Here is a 20,537-nt window from a genome sequence, read left to right as displayed (position 1 = left end):
TGTCATCCCTGTCTTACACAATCCATGAAGTGCTAACACCATCTATCAGTACACAACCCCGGCACTCTATACTTACGAGTCCATGATGGCTGCAGAGTTTCACAACACCGAGTTCAGCTGTGCGCCAGGATCAGTTGTGCCTTCTGGCCCGAACTATACGGATATCGCCTACCAAACCTGCGGCTATGCAGGAAGTCAAGTGGGCACTACCGTGGTGAATGGCGATGATTATTTAGCTGCCAAGTATGGGTTTTCCTTCAGCCACGTTTGGCGCAACTTTGGGATCCTATGCCTCTTCACCGTGGTCTACATTGCCGGTACTTGCTGGCTGAGCGAGGTCATGGAGTGGGAGCCAGATAGCGCTGGGCCGATTCAGCACAAAAAGTCTTGGGGACAGTCCAAGTCGAACAGGAAGCGCGCCGCAGACGAGGAAAGCAATGGCCTCCCGACAGGTCCGCAGGCCGCTGCGCCTCGTACCATGATGGAGAAATCGGGCCAAACCCTCGCAGGAACCCAATCAACTTTCACTTGGGATAACCTGGAGTTGCATGTCAAGATCGGAAAGGAGACCAGGAAGCTGCTGAATGGTGTTCGTGGCTACTGCAAACCAGGGACACTGACCGCTCTCGTAGGAGCTTCCGGGGCGGGAAAGTCCACATGTATGTCCAATAATACCTCATCATTTCGTGCGAGAAACTAACCGCTTGTTTTTAACACAGTGTTGACGGCTCTCACCCAGAGACCAAGCTCCGGCGAATTGACTGGCACATTGTATGTCGACGGACAGCCCATCGATCAAACATTCAATCGTCGCATTGGATATTGTCAACAGATGGATATCCATGACGAAACGAGCACTATCCGGGAGGCGTTCGAGTTCTCTGCTCTTCTCCGCCAGAGCACTGCTGTGCCCGAGCAAGAAAAGCTGTCATATGTGAACACGGTCATCGAAACGCTTGACCTTGTGGACCTGCAAGATGCTATTATAGGCTCCTTGGACATTGAGAAGAAAAAGCGCGTCACTATTGGCGTGGAGCTATGCGCGAAACCCGAGCTTCTGCTCTTCTTGGATGAGCCGACCAGCGGTCTTGACAGCCAGGGTGCTTCGAGTATCGTGGCCTTGTTGCGGCGGTTAGCCGATCAGGGTCTGGCTATTCTTTGCACTATCCATCAGGCAAACCAGGAGCAATTTGAGCAATTTGATCGAGTTTTGGCACTCAGTCCTGGTGGAAGCACTTACTATTTTGGAGAAGTCGGGGAATCCGGACGTTCCATCTTCAAATATTTCGCCGAGCATGGCCACCGACCAGAGAATGTCACTAACGCGGCGGATTTTCTCATTGAAGTTGTCGTTGGCGGCATGAAAGACGCTGCACACAGCGTCAATTGGCCTGACGTGTGGAATAGGTCTGCTGAAGCAGAGAATGTCCAGAACGAGATACATGCAATCCGTCACAAATGCGGCAACGCGTCGCAGGCCACGCAGAGCAAGCTGTCTAGTCCGTCGGTGTTCCAGCAGACGTCCCTCTTGACGCAACGGACACTGCGACAATATTGGCGAAGCCCAGAATATCCCTACTCTCGCTTATACGCCTCATTCCTCCATGCTCTTATCAACGGCCTCACGTATCTGCAGATTGGCAACAGCTCCACCGATCTGCAGTCCAAGGCTTTCTCGTGCTTTCTCGTGCTGATGCTTGTACCCGAATTCATCAACGCCATCTCGATGCGGTTCATCATGAACCGTGACATCTGGATAGCGCGTGAGGGCCCCAGCGGCATCTATGGATGGGTTGCATTTTGCACCTCCCAAATTATCTGCGAAATCCCTTACGCCGTCCTTAGTGCCGTGATCTTCTATGTTCTGTATTACTTTATTGTCGGGCTTCCCCTTGGATTTGCGGCAGGCTATAGTTTCTTGATGTTCTTTCTGTTCTTCCTATTCGCCACGTCTTGGGGCCAGTGGATTGCAGCAATGAGGTGAGTTTCGCAGTCTCTGAAAAGAAGGTTCCCATGACATCCTAGCTGACAACGAATGCAGTGCCGATTCGTTGGTGGCAGCAACCTTGATGCCATTCTTTATCATCATGTGCGAGCTATTCAACGGCATCTTGCAGCCGCATGAGAATATGCCCGCATTCTGGGCATACACGATGTACTACGCGACACCGTTCACATACTGGATCGGTGGCGTACTGACATCTGTTCTCCGCGGAATGCCTGTTATCTGCGACGAAAGCGAACTCACCATCTTTGAGAGTCCGTCTCATCTGACATGTGGCGAATATGCCGGGGCATGGCTCGAGGAGAAAGGCGTGGGCTATCTACACAACCCCGACGAGTCCGGGAAATGTGGCTATTGCGAGTACAGCTACGGAGACGACGTAAGTATTCCTTTCGCAGGTGTGCAAAGCAAGAAGATCTCACTAACAGGACATTTAGTATCTTTCAGGAATCGGGTTGGATTCGTCCAAGATTTGGCCATTTTTCGGTATTTTCACGGCATTTGTGATTTCCAACTATCTTATGGTGTATTTGCTTGTTTACGTCAAGTCGGTGATGAAGCCTTTCTGGCGTCGAGGATAGAAAAAGCATAGCGTTAGCGTTGATCTGTATATATTCATTGCAGGGTAAATATTTCGGAATTTCCGGCGAATTTGTTGACTAGATCGTCGTGGTGATATGATAATGTTCATCGCTTTGCCGCCGAAGAAGGTTAGAATATGATACCACGTATGTTATTCAACAGAGCTTTGACCAGACCAAGAGGCTCTTCTCTATGAATGCGTTTTCTTTCCTTTCGCTAAAAGCAGGTAATGAAGGCTGACGTATCTCGCTACCGAATAATGCGCGGTGATCTATCCGTAAATTGTACCGCTGCAACCAAGATAAAGAAGAATGCAAGAGATCACTCCATAAATTCGGATGCTTACCCCGACCCTGCCAAAACAAGGCTTTGACTGCGACTGACCCACCCCCAGAAACTAAACGGCATCGGAATCGACGCCATCGACTGCGGTAACATGCTATATTCAATGAACCAGGGACAGGTCAGATTCGCCCAAGCCCACACGAACGACGCGTCTAAGACCCAGATGACGACCCGGGAGACGCGGTTCTGGGGCAACAAACGAGGTAGCAACTCGCCCGAGAAGATCTGCTGAAAGGCGATGCAGGTAGACAGGACGAAGAAAAAGTACATCATCATACCGGCTGCCTGCGCGTTGCGAGAGACGGCATAGGAACCGAGGGCGTGGATGATGCCGGAGAGGGTAAACGAGGTGTATAGCACCACGAGCTGTTTCAGATACGGAGGGGCGGATTTGGGGATGAGTGAGACAGACAGAGCGAGGAAGGGACGCCGGCAGAGGTCATGCCAGAATTTGCCCCAGATATCTGGTCATCACAGGGTTAGCGTGTGAGTGACTAGTAAAGGGAAGGATGTATGGTACGTACCTCGCAACCTGAACGTGAACAGAGACTGCACCGGTCCAAATAACGACGGATACATCCATGGTTCCGCGGAAAGCTTGGGAGAAACGTTCCCAAAGACGTTAACGCCAACCAGACCAAACAAAGCATGAACCCCGTCAACAAAGGCGTAGGAGGTGAGCCAGCAGACCGGACCAAAGAGGTATGTTCGGACCAGGGTTTCAGTGGTTTCCGTGGATAGATGAGTTCCCAAGCCGGCAGTTGCTGCGGTCGCGAGAGTCTCACAAAGTCGAGGATAATTCCTCCCGAACGTCGACTGGTACGCGTCCAAGATGAGATAACCAAAGAGAATGCGTCGAAATTGCCTTTTGGCGAAAGTCGCCGGAGGTTCCTCGGCGTCTTGGTCTACCGCATTGACGTCATCTAAGGCCCTCTTGCTCTGACGGTGATCGCGCAGGGGTGGCAGATATCGCACGGGACCATAACTCCAACCGATGGCTCGCGGATTGACGAGAAGATCACAGATCCACAGGAAACGTTTCGCGCCCAACGCGGTCGGAAAGGGTTTCCAGACATACTTGGGCGGAGAGGCCGACGCGGTGACTCTGCCAAGACGCTTCAAGTGAGGCAGGTCATAGACCAGCAGCAGCTCGATAGCGCGAATAACATAGGCCCCCGACAGGAAGGCATTGGTGTATTTGAAAAAGGCCGAGAAGAAGGGAGGCGGGGAGACGACGGCGTGGGTTGCACTGCATAGAATGGCAAGGGAGAAAATGCATCTGACATAAGGAGCGGCCAGGGTTTTTTCCCGAAAGAACAACGCGGTGGCCAGCAACAGCACTGTCAACATGTTCTATATATATCTAGAGCATCGTTGGGGAGGAACGCGAGGAATGAAAAGGCGGGAAAAAGGAAGGAAAGGAAACAAAGCGGAGGGAAGAATGAGAGCGCCGAGCCCCCGATCCACTTCATGTGATGTGTGTGTTTTGATTCGCATCGATGGTGACTGTTGCAACTGTTCATCACTCCTTGCGTCGGCCACGTCTGCCCGTCATCTCATCTCGACGACAGGTAAGATGCGGACGGCCGTCGCATCGCCTTGATCCACATATAATGCACAGCTGACATGCGCTGCCGACCGGTCGTTCAGTGATCGTCCTCTGGATTCGATCTGGACTCCTGATCCTTGGCCTAGCATGGATCCAGGGCCTTTAAAACGGGCCTCTTCGCCGAGACTTCCGGATGTGCTTTTCTATATCTACCGTCGCCCTGTTTGATCCTCGAAGGTCCCCAGTCCAGAGACCAACATGAAGGCTCTCACCCTGACGGAAAGCATAAGAAGCTCGTCGATGAGCATTTTGTCCAGTTCCGATGCAGAAGCATCGAGGTTGTTGAGCTGGGGCCGGCGCTGCAAAGCATCCTGGAAGGTCGGCGTGCTGGCGGCAGGGTTCATGGGTCTACTGTGTCCCATGCTATCGTTATTTCCCTGGGCATCCATGGAACTATTCGACGCGTCTACTGTGCAGATGCTGAGGTTTCTGCTGGCAGAAGGGCCGTCCATCTTCATTTTCCAACTCTGTCAAGGGCTCAATGGCATGGCTTTTGCTGGCTATCTTGGGTGGATACTCTTCCAGTGTCTGCTCTACACTGGGCTCCCGGGGCGCATATGCAAGGGACATACAACCCCCGCGGGGTATCTTCTCAGCTATCGATCCAATGGACTGTTTGCCTTTGCCATCTCGATTCTTGTGGTCGTGGCGCTGTCTGTCGGCAGCGTCGTGGATCCGGCGATTATTGCCTCCAACTGGGGATCCCTTCTATTGGTGGGCAATATATATGGGTTCGCCTTATGTATTCTGTTTTATGCCAAGGCTAGCTTATGGCCATCCCATCCAGAGGATAGGAAATTCACAGGTACTGGAGTTGATCCATAAATTCCAGTTCAATATTGACGAGAGTAGGGTCGGTCTTTTACGACTTGTACATGGGGGTGGAACTGAATCCCCGGTTTGGAAAACTGTGGGACATGAAGCTTTTCCACATCGGCCGCACTGGGATGATCTCGTGGATTGTGATGTGAGTGTGCATGCTTGGGTTTATATCAGAACTGACTGTGCTAACGGCATGCAGTGATCTTTCCTTCACAGTATATCAGTACCGACTGCACGGATACATCACGTCTTCTATTATCGTGGTTGATATTCTTCATTTGCTTTACGTGGCAGACTTCTTCTTTCGCGAGGACAGGTAAATTCTTCTCTCGCTTGCAGCATCTACCAACAGCTGATACCAGGAAGGTACCTGCGCACCATTGACATAGAACATGATCATTTCGGCTTCTACTTTGCTTGGGGCTCGTCGGCATTCTTGCCAGCAGTATATACATTGCAGGCGCAATTTCTGGCGCGGAAACCCGTGCATCTACATCCCACCATGGCTGCTGCGATTCTTGCCGCCGGGGTTGGCGGATATTTGATCTATTGCTGTGCTAACGAGCAAAAACACCTGACCCGCAAGACACGAGGTAATTGTATGATTGCCGGGGAAAGGCCCAAAGTTATGAAGTGCTTCTACCAGACTGCCAACGGGGTGAAACACGAGTCTCTTCTTCTCTGCTCCGGTACGCATCCTCTGTTATTTCGGCGGATAGATTGATCTAATGTCATCGGCGTAGGGTGGTGGGGATACGTCCGCCATGCTAACTATCTGGGAGACCTCATTCTGTCGTACGCAATGTGTGCGCCCTGCGGGATAACTCACCTACTCCCTTGGACGTATGCTATCTTCATGACCATTATCCTTGCCCATCGATGCCTGCGAGATGAGAAGCGGTGCTTGGCCAAATACGGAGCCTCCTGGGAGAGCTACTGCAGTCAGGTGCGATGGCGGATAATACCTGGGTTGTTCTGACGGGTGTTGAGTCCGTAGAGAATAATAGAGAGACCGAGAGACCGAGAGACTCAGGGTCGGCTTAGACTACCTGATGGAGTATCCCCGAGAGGTCCGAGGCTAGCCGGATGGAGCAAGTCCGGGCAGGATGACCTCACGGATCCTGAGGCACCCTGACGCATCCTTAGGCGTAAACACCAACTCGCGCCAGGCAGTCACCAATTCCCACTTCCCTTCCCTCCCCGATCAGATAAGCTTGACGGGGCGGGCCTCTGGAATGTTCGGAAAATCGCAATTTTCCCAATTCTCTTATGCATTGAAGCTTAAATCGTCGCCAAGGCATCCTCATTCCGACGCGATCATCTCCAATGCGTGAGCGGGACCTTCAAACGACCGGTTATCCATGGACGAAGAACACGATTTTCATTCCCATGTAATGGGCACAACGTCACCGAAATCTCCTCCGAAGCGACGACGGCCGGCTCTGTCCTGCACCATATGCCGACGCCGCAAGTTGAAATGCGACCGGTCCATGCCATGCGGGCAGTGTGTCAAATCCAAGACTCCGGACCAATGCGTGTATTCGGGCCCTCAGGCGACTGTGCAGTCGGAGTCGCGACCCGTGGGGAACACACCCCCCGACCGCGCGCAGATGCCGGGGAGTCGCGCCAGTTCGGTTCACGGCGGACTCTACGTTTTTGACTCGAAACACCGATCGTCAGCGAATCGTGTCGCCAAGCCGAAGGGACGGCCCGACGAGATATACGAATTGCGCCATCGTGTGCAGATGCTGGAACATGCTTTATCGAGAACAGGGTCGGTTCACACGCCAGAGGGCTCGGGTCTGGATGGTTTTGGGGAACCGACTCTGCGGACGTCATATGATGCGCAATACATAAGCGAGGATGTCAAGCACCTGCCACGGGGAGCCTGCTTTCGTGGCAAGAATGGGAAGTCAAGATTCTGCGGGCGCTGCCATTGGGGCGTGACTCTTTCCTATGTAAGTGACCAATGGTGGATATGCATAATTGAGCATCGGCGATTAACTTGGAACTGCAGTTCAAAGATATTGGCACCGTATTGAGGGGTCGACGAGACAAATTCAAATCCAAGGATTCAGACTACTCGCGGCTGAAGAAGCTGCGAGGGGAGGTGTGTTCTCGCGAACAACAGGATCATCAGCGTGTCTACCGCGAGAAAGCCTTCTCGATGGAAGAGATGGTTCCCCACAGAAGAGTAGCGGACGAGCTGCTGAGCTTGTATCTGTCGACCTTCGAGACCACGTACCGCATCCTGCATGTCCCGACATTCCTCAAGCAGTACGATGCTTACTGGGCCGGTACGGAACAGGCAGACATGGTTTTTCTGGCCAAGTTGCTGGCGCTGATGGCTGCCAGTAGCTGTTTCTTCGGGCCAACGACGAGATTAAACGAGACCGATACGCTGCATAGCTCAGCCTCGGCCTGGATTATATCTGTTCAGTCGTGGATTGCATCCTCCTTCGTGAGTTCCACTATCAATCTCGACATGCTGCAGATCCAGTGTCTCTTGATGATCGCGCGTCAAGCAGATGCAACCGACGGCGATCTCGTGTGGATCTCATCCGGATCCTTAATGCGATCGGCGATGACCATGGGCTTGCACAGAAGCCCGTCATATTTCGGGAAGATGACTCCATTTTGGGCAGAAATGCGCCGGCGGTTGTGGGCCACGATCCTCGAATTCGATCTGGAGTCGTCTTTAGATGGAGGAATGGCCCCTTCAATTGACCTCGACGAATTTGACTGCGAACCGCCCTCGAACTACGACGATGTTGATTTGACGGAAGAGATGACTGAGGACGTTGCTCCCAAAGACCTGGGAGTGCTCACGCGTAGCAGCTTTCAGGTCCTGCTGTCCCGATCGCTGGCGCTTCGCGTGCGGATAGCGAAGCAGATCAACAGTCTGAAATTCGGATTGTCGTATGACGAGGCGTTGCGCCTGGGCGAGCAACTGGTCATGTATATGAACGAGGCGCTGGCGCTGTACCCGGACGGCGGATCGACGGCACTCAGCCCTTCGGGCAACCTTCCATTCGCCCGGTCGTTCTTGATTTTCCTCATGCGTAGATTCGTGCTCATCCTCCATCGACCTTTTGCTCTCAGCGTTTCGCTTTCCCCCAAGTTCTCCTTCTCGCGCAAGATCTGCCTGGAGTCGTCCCTGGAGATGCTCTCCCAGCTTGATCCGCCGCCGGTCAGTCTCCCGGAGGCACAGGCATGTCCTCATCTGGGCCAGCTCGGGGGTGGCATGTTCCGCGACGAGTTCTTCCACGCTGCTCTCACCGTTAGCGTGGAACTCTGTTGGCAGACAGAGGAAAACTCGCCTACTCATGCGCAGTCGGGCCAGTCCAGCTCGCTAAGCTCTCTGAATGAGCTGGTACGGTCCCAGCAGGGTGTTTTGCTGCAAGCCGTGGAAAACACCCTCGACACTTTCGGCAACCGGATTAATATGAGAGGGAAAGGCTGTAAGGCCTTCTTCTTCCTGAGCATGGTACTCGCCTCCGTCAAAGCCAGAATGAACGGAGAAGATCCTCAGTTCAGAGCTGAGCAGGTGGCCATGCGGGCCATCCGAGACTGCGAGCAAATCATTCGGGGAACTTCCTGGGCTGATCTTCGGGCTCGGCATGATGGTTCCGCCGGGGTAAGTGTTATTTCCTTCTGTAGTGGTGAATATGCCTGCTAATGCGACCTAAGGTGCCTTCGCTGACTCCCGGGCTGGATTCCACCTCGTCCGATATCCCGTTCGATTCGTCATCCCTCGGCACTGCTGGACTAGCAGATCTTTCGGTAAGAGAGCTCTGGATCTTCAAATACTTCTTGGCTAACGGAAGTTTAGCCTCTTGATTTTGCGAATATGTTCGACGGGGTGGATTATGGGTTACCAGACTTCTTGGATCACGATTATCTCACCTCTTTCTAGAAATGATATGTTGAATAGCCTGGCGTTTGGTTTATATTGGGGGCATTATAGCGTTGACTCATATACCATCTCTGCTTCTCGGTGTACTCTTTTTGTTGTACTATTGTTGTTGATAATTGTGAAGGGCGGACGGGGATATGACAATAGAATCGATCTTCATATGGTTTATCATAGGGATAGGATCCCTGTATTATCAGTGACTATTCAAAGCCAGGCGCATGTGCTACCAGCAAGGTGGTTGATGATGATATCACAGGATGTCGATCCCTTGAACCCAATTTAAAGAACATTCTCTTCTTATCCTCTTCTCTTCCCCCTTTTTCGTTTTTTTCATCACTCCATAAACAACTCATAACACTCACCATGTCGTGCGTTCCTCCCTGGAATCCCCAAGCTACGCCAACTAACCGCAGACCAGGTCCCTGTCTATTCTTAGCACGCTGGGTCTCCGCGCCGCTCCTGGCCAGCAGCAAGTGCCCAACCATGCGGCCGCCTACTTGATCGCGAACTTCCTCTTTGCATACGGCGTGCTCAGCACTCGGCCAGCCAAGCGGATTCATCGAATTGACCACAACACGGCGCCACGCGAGGACCTGGCCAAGTACGGCGAGGCAGCGGTGCAATCGGGGAAGATCAGTCGCTCGACGCTGAACCGTCTCAAGCGCCAGGAAGCAGCGCATGCCAATTCTGTCGAGGGGTTCCCGTTGCTTGTTGCGGGCAGTACGTCCTATCTTTTCTTTCCGACTACTCTCTGTTATATCCACAGATACCGTTTTGTCTTTTGGGCTTGATGCTAACAGGTATACAATGGTACAGTCCTCCTCGCCGTTCACGCTAACCTCCCGGCCGAAACCATCAACGGGATCGGAGCGTGGTACACGCTCTCGCGCGTGGTGTATGCCATCAGTTATGTGTGGATCGAGTCGGAGACGTTGAGTTTCCTACGATCGGTGGCCTGGTGGTCGGGGAATATCAGCTGCATCACGGCGCTGGTGCTGGCGGGGAAGAAGCTCTGAGCCGGGGGACGGATTACATTGTATCGGACCGAGGTTGATAGGTTCCAGGGAGGGAGTTGAAGCAGTTCGATGGAATTTTGGGGTTGTCTGGAAGGAGAAAGGAGTGCGAGGGGCATGTCGATCGCGCGAGAAATTGCCGAGGTTCGTTGGATGCCTGAGGTTCTCGTGTTGATGGCTTTCCGCTCCCGTAACTAGAACTGTCAGACGTCAGGCCTTTTTCCTTCACATCCATCATCCACGTCCGAATCAATGTTACGGGATCTTTGATATTTATATTTTCCCCACAAATATCAATGTGGGAAATCAATTATCCATCGAGGCTTTCGATCATCTTCTCCAATCTACTCTCTCCCTACAAATCCTTTGATTGGTGGAAGTATTTACAACCTGCAGCTGCGGTGAAATTTCCTCCAGAGAGCTTGATCAGGTACCCCAGGTCTTCCCCATCTCCGCATCGTGGAGATAGCAAGGATGATGCGATTCAAGCCCAAGTGGAGCCCTGCCACGAATGCCGCGCCCTTGACAGCAGCTTTCTTGGATTCTACAGGCGGAGAAACTTGTCTGAAGTAGATTTCGCAGGCCGCGTCGCGTCGTTCGATAGTCATGAAAGAAATGCCGGCCGGACAGGAGCAAGGTGAACAAGGCCCGCCGGAGCAGCGCAATATAAAACTGTGCCCCTACGCTCAAGCGAAAGAATCCCAACCAGCCTCCCCTGAGCACAGCAATTGAGAGAGTACCTGCGCATCGAGCGAAAGGATTAATTGCACCATGAAGTTCTTTCTGGCCGCGCTGTTTGCCAGCGCCGTCAGCAGTGTCGCGGTCAATGGCCTCATCCCAGGCGCTCGAATCATTCCGGTCGGCGACCAGGCCGAGCTGAGACGCGTCGGGGCGCACCATCACAAGCATCGGGACCGTCGTACGGTGACTATTCGGTCGTCGCGCAACGATACGGATGATGTCTCTTCGGATTTCCTGTGGGGAATCAAGCGCGCGAATCGTGGTGGACGGCTGCTCCTGAAGAAGGGAGAGAAGTATGTGATCGGAAAGAGACTGGACTTGAACTTCTTGGATAATGTTGAGGTCCAATTGGATGGAGAGGTCAAGGTATGTATTGATTGTCATGACTTATATATACAATGATTGGAATCTGACAGAAGTCTGTAGTTCACCGACGACGTGCCCTACTGGCAAGCGAACAACTTCTACTACGATTTCCAGAAATCCATCACCTTCTGGCGCTGGGGAGGTCAGGATATCAAGATCTTTGGAAAGGGAGTGCTGAACGGCAATGGACAGCGATGGTATAATGAATTTGCCGGTCAGGAGATCCTGGTAAGTACTCTGGAGGTGCTTCAACGGATTTAGATGAGTCTAATGCATCCAGGATCCCGACAACGAGTACTACCGACCAATTCTCTTTGTCACCGAGAATGCGACCCGGGTGTCCGTAGAAGGCATTACGCAGCTCAACTCGCCGTGCTGGACCAACTTCTTCGTGCAGAGCAAGGACGTCTCGTTCGACAACGTGTATATCAACGCTTTCTCCACGAATGCTTCGGTATGACTGTGCACTCCTCTATCCTCGAGCTGTGCTTTCTAACGATATGCAATTAGGCTTTACCTAAGAATAGCGACGGGTTTGACTCGTTCAACGTGGACGGCTTGCGCGTTACTAACACCCGGGTGAACGTCGGCGACGACTGCTTCTCGCCGAAGCCCAACACCACCAACGTCTTCGTTCAGAACCTGTGGTGTAACGGCACGCACGGAGTTAGCATGGGCAGTATCGGACAATATCCGGGAGTGATGGACATCATCGAGCATGCGTACATCGAGAACGTTACCTTGCTGAACGGACAGGTTAGTCTTCCTTACCGCGCATGCGCTGCATCTCAAAGCCTCATACTGACAATAACAGAACGGCGCCCGTCTCAAGGCCTGGGCCGGCGAAAACGTTGGCTACGGTCGCATCAACAACATCACATACAAGAACATCCGCATCGAGAACACCGATAGCCCGCTGGTGCTTGATCAATGCTATTTCAACATTGAAGCGGAGGAGTGTGCCGCCCATCCGTCCCGGGTCAACGTGACCAACATTGTCTTCGACAACATCTACGGGACTTCGTCGGGCAAGGAGGGTGCCATAGTGGCCGATCTAATCTGCTCGCCGAATTCCGTTTGCTCGGGCATCCGGCTGAATGACATCAACATCACTAGTCCGGCGGCCAGTCCGCCAGTGATTATTTGCGACGGAATCCAGGGTGACATTGGAGTGGAGTGCCAGTCGAGCAGCTCTTAGTTAAGAGGTTATCGAGCAAAGAATGTACACCAGAGGAATCCTTCTCCACCTTTACTCCGTCGTCTCGCAGTTTGACCCGTAGCACGATAGGATATCCAGCCCGACCAACCCAATCACATTGCCACCATTAAACAACATTCTCCAAGGACCAATAATTCCCCTTCAAATAACTGATGACACCACTCCTCTCCTCATCCGTACATCCTGAGGACCCGGGGGCGCGTACCTTGCGCGCTCTCCTGCGCGCAGACATCGCAAGGACCTTGGGGGAAGCCAGGGCCTGCACCAATGATGGACCGGATTATCAATAGTCGTCATGAGATGAAACCTTGCGGACGAGACCTTGTATAGAAGTATATAAGATCGAGCATGGATAGTTGCTCCCAAGGTTTTCGTTCTTTATTTCCTGTCTTCATTTCCCTTCTCCCTCACACATACACACTCTCTGTGGACTTTACCCGCACACAATGACCATCAATTCGGGCCCCGAGAAGATTGATTTCCCTGTTCAGGGAGAGGTCCCTGCTGGTAAGAAGACGAGGCAGTTGCCCGTGACGCTGTTGTCGGGGTTTTTGGTAAGTGTTTTGCTCTACTGTCCTAGTAGGTGGTGAGTGGATTGGATTGGACAGAGATACTGATGTATGTTGAACAGGGAAGCGGAAAGACCACGCTATTAGAACACATTCTGCAATCGGACCATGGGTTCAAGATCGCGGTCATCGTGAATGATATGAGCAGGTATGTTGTATTGTCCTGCTTGGCATCCGACACATAACACCATCTATGTGGACCTTCTCATAACTGACTGGATCTGGCAAATAGTTTGAACATCGATGCCACGCTCATCAAGAACCACCACGTCTCCCAAACAAAAGAAAACCTCATCCAGTTGCAGAACGGATGTATCTGCTGCACGCTGCGCGGGGATCTCCTCTCGGAGCTGGCGCAGCTGACGCGCCAGGACGACGTACAGTACGTGGTCATTGAGAGCACGGGTATCAGCGAGCCCATGCAAGTGGCCGAGACGTTCACAGCGGAGTTCAGCTCTGCGATGCTGGAAGCCGATGTGGCGGATGAAGAGGGCCGAAAGGTCTTGAATCAAATGTAACTTTTCCCTGTCCCTCCTATCCACCATCAAAACCATACAGGTCATCAAGAGTATAATGGTAACACCTACGGTCTAAAAACAGAGTCGAAATGGGCGGTCTTCACACGCTTGCCAAACTCGACACCACAGTCACGGTGATCGACGCATTCAACCTTCTCACGAACTTCGACACAGCAGAGTTCCTCTCCGATCGATACGGCGAAGAGATTATCCCGGAAGACGAGCGCACGATATCCGACCTGATGGTTGACCAGATCGAGTTCGCCGACGTGATCATCATCAACAAGGTCGAGACGGTGGACCGGAAGACGCGCGAGCGTATCCGATCCTTGCTGCGGGTGCTCAACCCCGCCGCCAAGGTGCTGGAGACGAACTACTCGCGTGTCGACGTCAAAGAGATCCTGGACACCGGGCGGTTTAACTTCATCAAGGCCGCGTCGGGAGCGGGCTGGTTGCGCAGTCTGCACGAGATGACGAGAAGGGAGACGGCTAATGGGGAGAGGATGGCGCCGGTGCCGGAGACAGTGGAGTACGTTTTAATGCTCTTCCCCCAACACCCCTTTGCACTGTATAAGGTGACACTCTCTAACGCGTATTAGGTATGGGATTAACAACTTCGTTTACACGGCGCGACGACCTTTCCATCCCCGTCGACTCTTCTCCCTTCTACACGACAAGTTCATTCTTTTGCAAAACTCCGGGGAAGAAGAGGAAGAAGATGACGACGAAGAGGAAGAGGAGGACGAAAACGAAGCAGAGAGTGACGCCTCATCAGAAGCCTCCGACGAAGAAATGGCCGACTTCAACGAACAAGACCCCCAACTGATCCTATCCAACAAACGGGCACACCCCGTCCTTGGGTCCATCCTGCGCTCCAAAGGCTTCTTCTGGCTGGCCACGCGCCCAGACCAGTTCGGCGAATGGAGCCAGGCAGGCGGCATGTTGACCGTCGGGTGTGGCGGGCCTTGGTTCGCCGAAGTAGCGGACGAAGAGTGGCCGGAGGACGAGGACGTGCGGAAATCCATAGAGGCGGATTTCCAGGGTCGATGGGGAGATCGGCGCCAGGAGATTGTGTTCATCGGGGAAGGGATCGATACGGAGGCGATCACAAAATTGTTGGATGAGTGTTTGCTAGACGACGTAGACATGAAAAAGTGGGAGAAGGTCATGTCAAATGGAAAACTGTCACATGAAGAGAGGCAGGAGAAGATGATGAAGATTTGGGAGGATGGATGGGAGGGATGGCCTGCTTTTGAAGAAGAGGAAGACAACGAGGAAGAAACAGAACAGGAGAAAAGGTCAGAGAAGGAGACGGGGCAGCGAGGCAAGCATCGCATCAGCGAGCATTTGGGACATGGACACCACGGCCACAGCCATAACCATCACGGCCCCTCGCATCCTAAGATGATCAAAGCATAGAAGCTCATATCGGAATAAGTCAAATTGGATCCAATAATACATCACCTAACGGAAAAGTCGTACAGTTATTACAAATTGATAGCAAGCCATAAAAATCATGACATCATTAAAAAGCCTCACCAGCCATCCACTCTTTTCATCCTCAAATGCATGCCCTCGACAGGCTTTGTAGTTACCGCGCCGGCGATACGAATCGTCTGCTTGGGGTCCTGCATCTCGAAACGGAATCTGCCCACAACGCCGGCCACTGCGCAGCGCAACTCTGCGCGCGCAAAGTCTTTGCCTATACACGCGCGTTGACCATGCAGGAAAGTAATCTGGGCAAAGTTGGTCGACGCGCCGCCCGTATGATTGACGATATCATGGCCGTTCTTGTCCGTATCGATCCAGCGATCGGGCCGGAAGGTCTCACCGTCGTTGCCCCAGAACTCCGGCGACCGGTTGATGGCGTAGGGACAGAGGATGATACGAGTGCCTTTGGGGACGTGTTTACCGGCCAAGGTGGTATCGCGGATGGATTCGCGCAGCGTCACCGGCACCGTCGGGTACAGGCGCAGAACTTCCTGGCAAACGCCGTTGAGCAGGGACATGGACTCCAAGTCTGACCAGGTGATTGGGTGGGACCCCGACGGAATCTTTTGACGAATTTCTTCGCGCAGGCGATCCTGAATTTCCGGATGCAGGGTAAGCAGGTAGCAAGCCCAGGTGAAGGCGCTGGCTGTGGTTTCGTGCTGTGCATGGTTGATCGAGTCAGTCAAGCTTCTTACGGAAGGATAGGAAGAGGAACATACGCCGGCTGCCAAGAATGTCAACATCTGATCGACCAGCTCATCATCCGTGAAATCGCCACCCAGCATCATCGAGCCTAAGATATCGGCCTCAAGCTCCTTCGCCGTAGCACCACTAGCCGTGATGGCGGCGCGCTTTTCATGCACGATGTCCTTGCATAGATCGCGCAGAAACCCGGTCTCCTCAGAGACGACACGATTCAGGCGCCAAGGAATGCGGCGGGCGAACCACTGCGGCAGCACAAAGTTGACGGCCAGAAAGGCCATTTTCTCCCGGGTTGGCTCCAAGATGGCCAGGAAGCTGTCAGCGACCTTGTTCTCGGGGTTCTGCAGGGAGCCAAAATCACGGCCCATAGCAGCGGGGCCGATAATATCGAGGGTAAGACGGCTGTTCCAGATCAGCCGAGGTTCCAGATCTCTTCATTCGGACGCAAGGGGTGCTAGATCAAAAAGATGTACGTACCTGGCCCACACACTCATCTCGATCTTCCCCTCGCCACTGTCGGGACTGGCCCCCTCCATGGGATTCAGTCGCATCTCGTTCTCCAGCTCGTCCATCAGCATGCCCGTCTTCTCCCACATCAGCGAGTACAGGGCGCGAATATTCTTGACGTGGAATGAGGGCGTCAGCGCCTTGCGTTGCTTCTTATGGGCACTGCCCTCGGATAAGATCAGACCGAAACCGATGATACGGGCCAGGAAGTCGCGGGCACGCCAGGGTTTCTCGAAGTCGTAAGTGTGCGTGCTCATAATGTCCAGCAGGGCCTGGTGGCTGGTGACCACCAGGTGACTTCTGTTAACGACATCGCGAAAATGGATGAGACCCTCGTTGGGAATGGTTTTCATCCATTGCAACGGCAGGCGACCGCGAGGGTCGTCAAAGATGATACGGGCGTGATTGAAATTCCCCTATTGTGATTCGCATTAATGACTATTGAGTCTTGAGCCTCAAGATGACAATTTGGCTTACTCCCAAAGTAGGCAGATGGCGCAAAGGCGTCACAAAGAAAGGGTAGATGAGAACATTCCAGATCCCCAAGAGGACCAGGTTCAGACCGAAGGAGGCCAGGCAGAGCTTGCGAAAGGCAACATCCAGAAAGACCGACCGCTGCAAAAGGTAGCCCTCTAGTAGAGAGAAGGCCAGGAGAAACAGCAACGAATCCATGATGGACAAATTGAGGGCGGATAATTAAACCGAGAGAACGGATATCCGGGGTAAGGAGAAGAGGAGAGGAATGAGCCTCCGGTCTCATTTATGAGACGGACCCCATTAACGGGCCCGATGAGCTGGATCATAATTTGATGTTCTTATTAGTGGCAGGCCCCGCGGATCGACAGCATTGACCTCGGCTGGGGATGAAGTGGAGAGAGAGAGAGCGAAGATGTAATCAGAATTCTTGTGGCAGAAGAATAGAATATTCGCCGACAAGCCGCCAGAACGGACTCGAGAACATGTGCCTGGAATGCATGACGCAGGGATGTGCAAGGCGATCGATCGACATGCGGGGGCTCGTGTTGGATGATTCAAGAAGGGGTGAAATAGAGACAGAAGAGGAGGAGAGGGAGGATGTCAAGAAAGGCAACGAGTGCGAGAATTCAGGCCGCAACCATGTGACCTGGCCAACCCCTATTTCCTTCAGACCTCCAGACTGATCATTTCTTTCTGCCTCCATTCTTCCAAGTTCAATCGTTCAAAGACGCGAATTTAGCCCGCTCCACCGTCCCCGCCGAATGATCCAACGGTTCCTTCGCTCTTAGTGCCGATCGACACTCGCAACCCTTTCTATTCCGGGTAAAGTGGACTGCCACTACTTTTCTCCGTCGCGAAGAACACCCGTGCTATTTGGCTCGTTTTGTGGATTATACAAAGTAGACAAGAATTACCGGAATGTCAGACGCTCCACCGTGTCAATCATGAACTTCTTCAGGGTCTGGTCTCGCAAGCTCGGATACTTGCAGTCCCACCATGTGAGAACCTCGGCCACCCGCCATGAATGAACTTCACTGGACCTTATATCTATCCGGATAAACCCATCCATACTTTCTTTTCTGGCAAAGCAAGCTCATCCACCATGTCTCTCGATCAATCTCTTCAATTTCTACGCCAGTGGGGTCAGACCGCTCTGTCGCATCTGCCCCCCGAGGCGCAAAATGTTCTGCTGCACCCCGTCGTTCCCAAGGCGCTGGCCGTGTTGGTCGGTCTCGGGGTGGTGCGCCACACCAATCGCACTTTGACACGATGGGCAGCGAATAACTGGCAGGGCGCTGGACCCTGGCAGCCTGCGCGCGAGTTGGTGCTCATCACCGGTGGGTGTAGCGGCATCGGCAAGCAGGTCGTGGATGATCTGGCGCCGACGGGCGTGCGCATCGTAATTCTGGACATCCAGGAGCCTTCCCATAAACTACGTAAGTCGTGACTTATGACTTACCAGAAAGGAACCCAAACTAACCGGTCTACTCAGCTTCCAATGTCACCTTCTACAAGGCCGACATCACCTCCTCGGCCAGCATCGCTGCCGTCGCCGAAAAAATTCGTTCGGCGCACGGCGATCCCACAGTGCTGGTAAACAACGCCGGCGTGGGTAATGATGGCCCTATTCTCGACCAGTCCGAGGCCAAGATCCGCCAGACCTTTGAGGTCAATACAATCTCGCACTTCCTTACTGTGCGCGAGTTCCTGCCCAGCATGGTAAAGCAGGACCACGGTCACGTCATCACCATCGCCAGTATAGCGAGTTTCATCGCGCAGGGTGAGATTGTCGATTACTGCTGCTCTAAGGCCAGTGCACTCGCCTTTCACGAGGGACTGGGCCAGGAGCTACGGTTCTGCTATAAAGCACCGAAGGTGCGCACTAGGTGAGTTACTTCCCACCTGGTCTCTATGATGTAGGCCGAGAGAGAAAAGAAATAGACTAACGAACGAAATAGCGTCATCCATCCCTTCTGGGTGCGCACCCCCATGATTAAGCAGTTGATCGACGCTGGCAAGGAATTTCGTCAGCCCATCATAACCCCCGAGATGGTGTCAGCCGCAGTGGTCAAGCAGATCTTGACGCAGAGCAGTGGCCAGGTCATTCTGCCCAATCATCTCATGCCAATCTCATTAGTGCGCGCCTTCCCCTCGTGGGTGCAGGACCTCGTGCGGAATGTCGGGTCCAAGGATCTGAAGCATTTGCGCGAGTGGCAGGCGTCGCAGGGATTAAAACCTTGAGAATAATGGATATGCCTAGAAGCCACGAGTTTGATGATTACTTGTATTGATTATAATTTCTTTTTGCTTCCATATGATTATGAATATTAAGAATATATAGTAGCCTTATAATGATTATTATAAATCACTTGCAAAAGGCTTGTGACTCAAGATCGCCCTCCTAATCATACCAATACATTATTGATCCATATGTGCTGTCCCCATGATTCCACATAGCCATTATTAATATATAGTAGATGCGCAGTATAACCCCCATTGACAAGGATTCTCAAATAACGTACAAAACGGAAATCTATAGATAAATGTACGTATATATATGACCCTATAAAACCTCCCTCAACCAGCTCTTCACCCTCTTCCCCTGCGCTGTCTCTGTCTGATCACCCAGGTACAGATTATAGATAGGCGCCACATGACCTTCTCTCTCGCCTACGCAAAATTCGACCCGCTCAAACCCCTGCCGAAACTTATCCACGAACTCGCGGATGATCGGCAACAGGATCTCGCTGCCGCCGGCACACACCAGCACCCTCTCCACCGGGAACTTGGTATACCAGTCCGTCGGTGCGGTGGAAAGATCCGTATAGAAGTCCCGCGTCGCGGTGCCCAGGTACGCACTGGCCCAGGGCCCAGCCACCGCCGGGGTAATCAGATCGCCGCGCGAGTCAATCTCCTCGCCCGCGTAGTCGGTATTCATACTGACCCAGGGCGCGATCATGATGGCGCCGCCTAGTTTGGCCTCGGCGGGGAGCGTTACCGGGGTGATGGCGGAATGCGTGTGCGCCAGATGCGAAAGCACGCCGCCGACGAGGTTCCCGCCGGCAGAGTCCCCGCCTAGCAGGATTTGCGCGGGCGCGTAGCCCTGGTCCAGCACGTAGCGCACGGCCTCGACGGCCTGGCGCAGCTGGGTGGGATACGTGGCCGCGGGTGCCAATGAGTAGGTGAGGCTGAAGACAGCCACGGATTTCCCTGCGCGCCGGGCGTCGGCGGTCAGGCGCGCGAAGAAGTGGAAGTAGCCGACATTGGCGGGCAGGGCGAACCCGCCGCCGTGGAACCACACCAGGACTTTGACGTCGCTGGAGGGAGGAGAGGACGCAGGGTGTGACCCGATCCAATGGCCCAGGGCATCGTGCGGCAGAGTCACCGTCTCCGGGGCGATGCGCGAGCGGCGCACGTAGCGCTCGTAGATGCGGTTGGAGGGCGGCAGTACCGCCTGCATCTGTGCCACCGAGAGACGGGCAGTCGCCTTGCGGAAGGCGGCGTAACCTACATGAAGCAGGAGAGTGGGTGGATGAGCAGACGAGCGCCAGAGGCCGGAGATGATGGCCCAGGCGACGGTGAGGATGATGGAAAGCAGGGCGGGCACGAAGTCTAGCTTTTCCACGAGGGACAACATGTTGAAGTTGAACACAAG

The 20,537-nt window shown here is 53.3% G+C and overlaps 11 protein-coding genes across 11 annotated transcripts; 8 read left to right on the top strand and 3 right to left on the bottom strand.

Moving 5' to 3' along the window:
• Positions 1–82: 82 nt before the first annotated feature.
• Positions 83–1,984, top strand: LDX57_010152 (uncharacterized protein; the record flags this gene model as incomplete). The annotated part of the gene is made up of 2 exons (XM_046091897.1): positions 83–659; positions 720–1,984. 2 exons carry the CDS (start codon positions 83–85, stop codon positions 1,982–1,984), a joined length of 1,842 nt encoding a protein of 613 aa, XP_045947874.1.
• A 103-nt stretch (positions 1,985–2,087) lies between these two features.
• On the top strand, positions 2,088–2,586 carry LDX57_010151 (uncharacterized protein; the record flags this gene model as incomplete). Its single annotated transcript, XM_046091896.1, has 2 exons — positions 2,088–2,384; positions 2,443–2,586. The coding sequence occupies 2 exons, from the start codon at positions 2,088–2,090 to the stop codon at positions 2,584–2,586; spliced, it is 441 nt and encodes a 146-aa protein (XP_045947873.1).
• A 343-nt stretch (positions 2,587–2,929) lies between these two features.
• Positions 2,930–4,282, bottom strand: LDX57_010150 (wax synthase family protein; the record flags this gene model as incomplete). The annotated part of the gene is made up of 2 exons (XM_046091895.1): positions 2,930–3,396; positions 3,457–4,282. The coding sequence occupies 2 exons, from the start codon at positions 4,280–4,282 to the stop codon at positions 2,930–2,932; spliced, it is 1,293 nt and encodes a 430-aa protein (XP_045947872.1).
• Positions 4,283–4,739: 457 nt separating this feature from the next.
• LDX57_010149 (uncharacterized protein) lies at positions 4,740–5,683 on the top strand (the record flags this gene model as incomplete). Its single annotated transcript, XM_046091894.1, has 3 exons — positions 4,740–5,346; positions 5,394–5,508; positions 5,563–5,683. 3 exons carry the CDS (start codon positions 4,740–4,742, stop codon positions 5,681–5,683), a joined length of 843 nt encoding a protein of 280 aa, XP_045947871.1.
• A 1,074-nt stretch (positions 5,684–6,757) lies between these two features.
• LDX57_010148 (putative C6 transcription factor) lies at positions 6,758–9,279 on the top strand (the record flags this gene model as incomplete). The annotated part of the gene is made up of 4 exons (XM_046091893.1): positions 6,758–7,321; positions 7,381–9,000; positions 9,054–9,146; positions 9,196–9,279. The coding sequence occupies 4 exons, from the start codon at positions 6,758–6,760 to the stop codon at positions 9,277–9,279; spliced, it is 2,361 nt and encodes a 786-aa protein (XP_045947870.1).
• A 363-nt stretch (positions 9,280–9,642) lies between these two features.
• On the top strand, positions 9,643–10,295 carry LDX57_010147 (MAPEG family protein; the record flags this gene model as incomplete). Its single annotated transcript, XM_046091892.1, has 3 exons — positions 9,643–9,647; positions 9,698–9,999; positions 10,096–10,295. The coding sequence occupies 3 exons, from the start codon at positions 9,643–9,645 to the stop codon at positions 10,293–10,295; spliced, it is 507 nt and encodes a 168-aa protein (XP_045947869.1).
• Positions 10,296–11,063: 768 nt separating this feature from the next.
• On the top strand, positions 11,064–12,597 carry pgxB (putative extracellular exo-polygalacturonase; the record flags this gene model as incomplete). The annotated part of the gene is made up of 5 exons (XM_046091891.1): positions 11,064–11,399; positions 11,460–11,627; positions 11,680–11,853; positions 11,910–12,155; positions 12,214–12,597. The coding sequence occupies 5 exons, from the start codon at positions 11,064–11,066 to the stop codon at positions 12,595–12,597; spliced, it is 1,308 nt and encodes a 435-aa protein (XP_045947868.1).
• Positions 12,598–13,064: 467 nt separating this feature from the next.
• Positions 13,065–15,124, top strand: LDX57_010145 (CobW domain protein; the record flags this gene model as incomplete). Its single annotated transcript, XM_046091890.1, has 5 exons — positions 13,065–13,172; positions 13,250–13,335; positions 13,420–13,701; positions 13,788–14,234; positions 14,305–15,124. 5 exons carry the CDS (start codon positions 13,065–13,067, stop codon positions 15,122–15,124), a joined length of 1,743 nt encoding a protein of 580 aa, XP_045947867.1.
• LDX57_010144 (cytochrome P450) lies at positions 15,092–17,362 on the bottom strand. Its single transcript, XM_046091889.1, has 4 exons — positions 16,883–17,362; positions 16,376–16,821; positions 15,916–16,300; positions 15,092–15,855 (listed from the first exon to the last, which is right to left on the bottom strand). Exons 1-4 carry the CDS (start codon positions 17,075–17,077, stop codon positions 15,241–15,243), a joined length of 1,641 nt encoding a protein of 546 aa, XP_045947866.1. The 5' UTR covers positions 17,078–17,362; the 3' UTR covers positions 15,092–15,240.
• Positions 17,363–17,984: 622 nt separating this feature from the next.
• On the top strand, positions 17,985–19,123 carry LDX57_010143 (SDR family oxidoreductase; the record flags this gene model as incomplete). The annotated part of the gene is made up of 3 exons (XM_046091888.1): positions 17,985–18,318; positions 18,375–18,768; positions 18,841–19,123. The coding sequence occupies 3 exons, from the start codon at positions 17,985–17,987 to the stop codon at positions 19,121–19,123; spliced, it is 1,011 nt and encodes a 336-aa protein (XP_045947865.1).
• A 59-nt stretch (positions 19,124–19,182) lies between these two features.
• On the bottom strand, positions 19,183–20,519 carry LDX57_010142 (lipase/thioesterase family protein; the record flags this gene model as incomplete). Its single annotated transcript, XM_046091887.1, has 1 exon — positions 19,183–20,519. The coding sequence occupies one exon, from the start codon at positions 20,517–20,519 to the stop codon at positions 19,446–19,448; it is 1,074 nt and encodes a 357-aa protein (XP_045947864.1). The 3' UTR covers positions 19,183–19,445.
• Between the last annotated feature and the right edge of the window lie 18 nt (positions 20,520–20,537).

This window comes from Aspergillus melleus (genome assembly GCF_016097325.1).
Source record: "Aspergillus melleus strain CBS 546.65 chromosome Unknown contig6, whole genome shotgun sequence".
Taxonomy (NCBI): domain Eukaryota; kingdom Fungi; phylum Ascomycota; class Eurotiomycetes; order Eurotiales; family Aspergillaceae; genus Aspergillus; species Aspergillus melleus.
This window is presented reverse-complemented; position numbering and strand designations above follow the sequence as displayed.

Excerpts from the sequence above, each read along its gene's own strand:
- LDX57_010144 (XM_046091889.1), bottom strand. The coding sequence starts at position 17,077 with ATGGATTCGTTGCTGTTTCTCCTGGCCTTCTCTCTACTAGAGGGCTAC. Across the intron at positions 16,301-16,375 it reads GAGATGAGTGTGTGGGCCAG|CCGTCTTACCCTCGATATTA; the intron begins GTACGTACATCT and ends GATCTGGAACAG. Across the intron at positions 15,856-15,915 it reads TGACATTCTTGGCAGCCGGC|CACGAAACCACAGCCAGCGC; the intron begins GTATGTTCCTCT and ends AACCATGCACAG.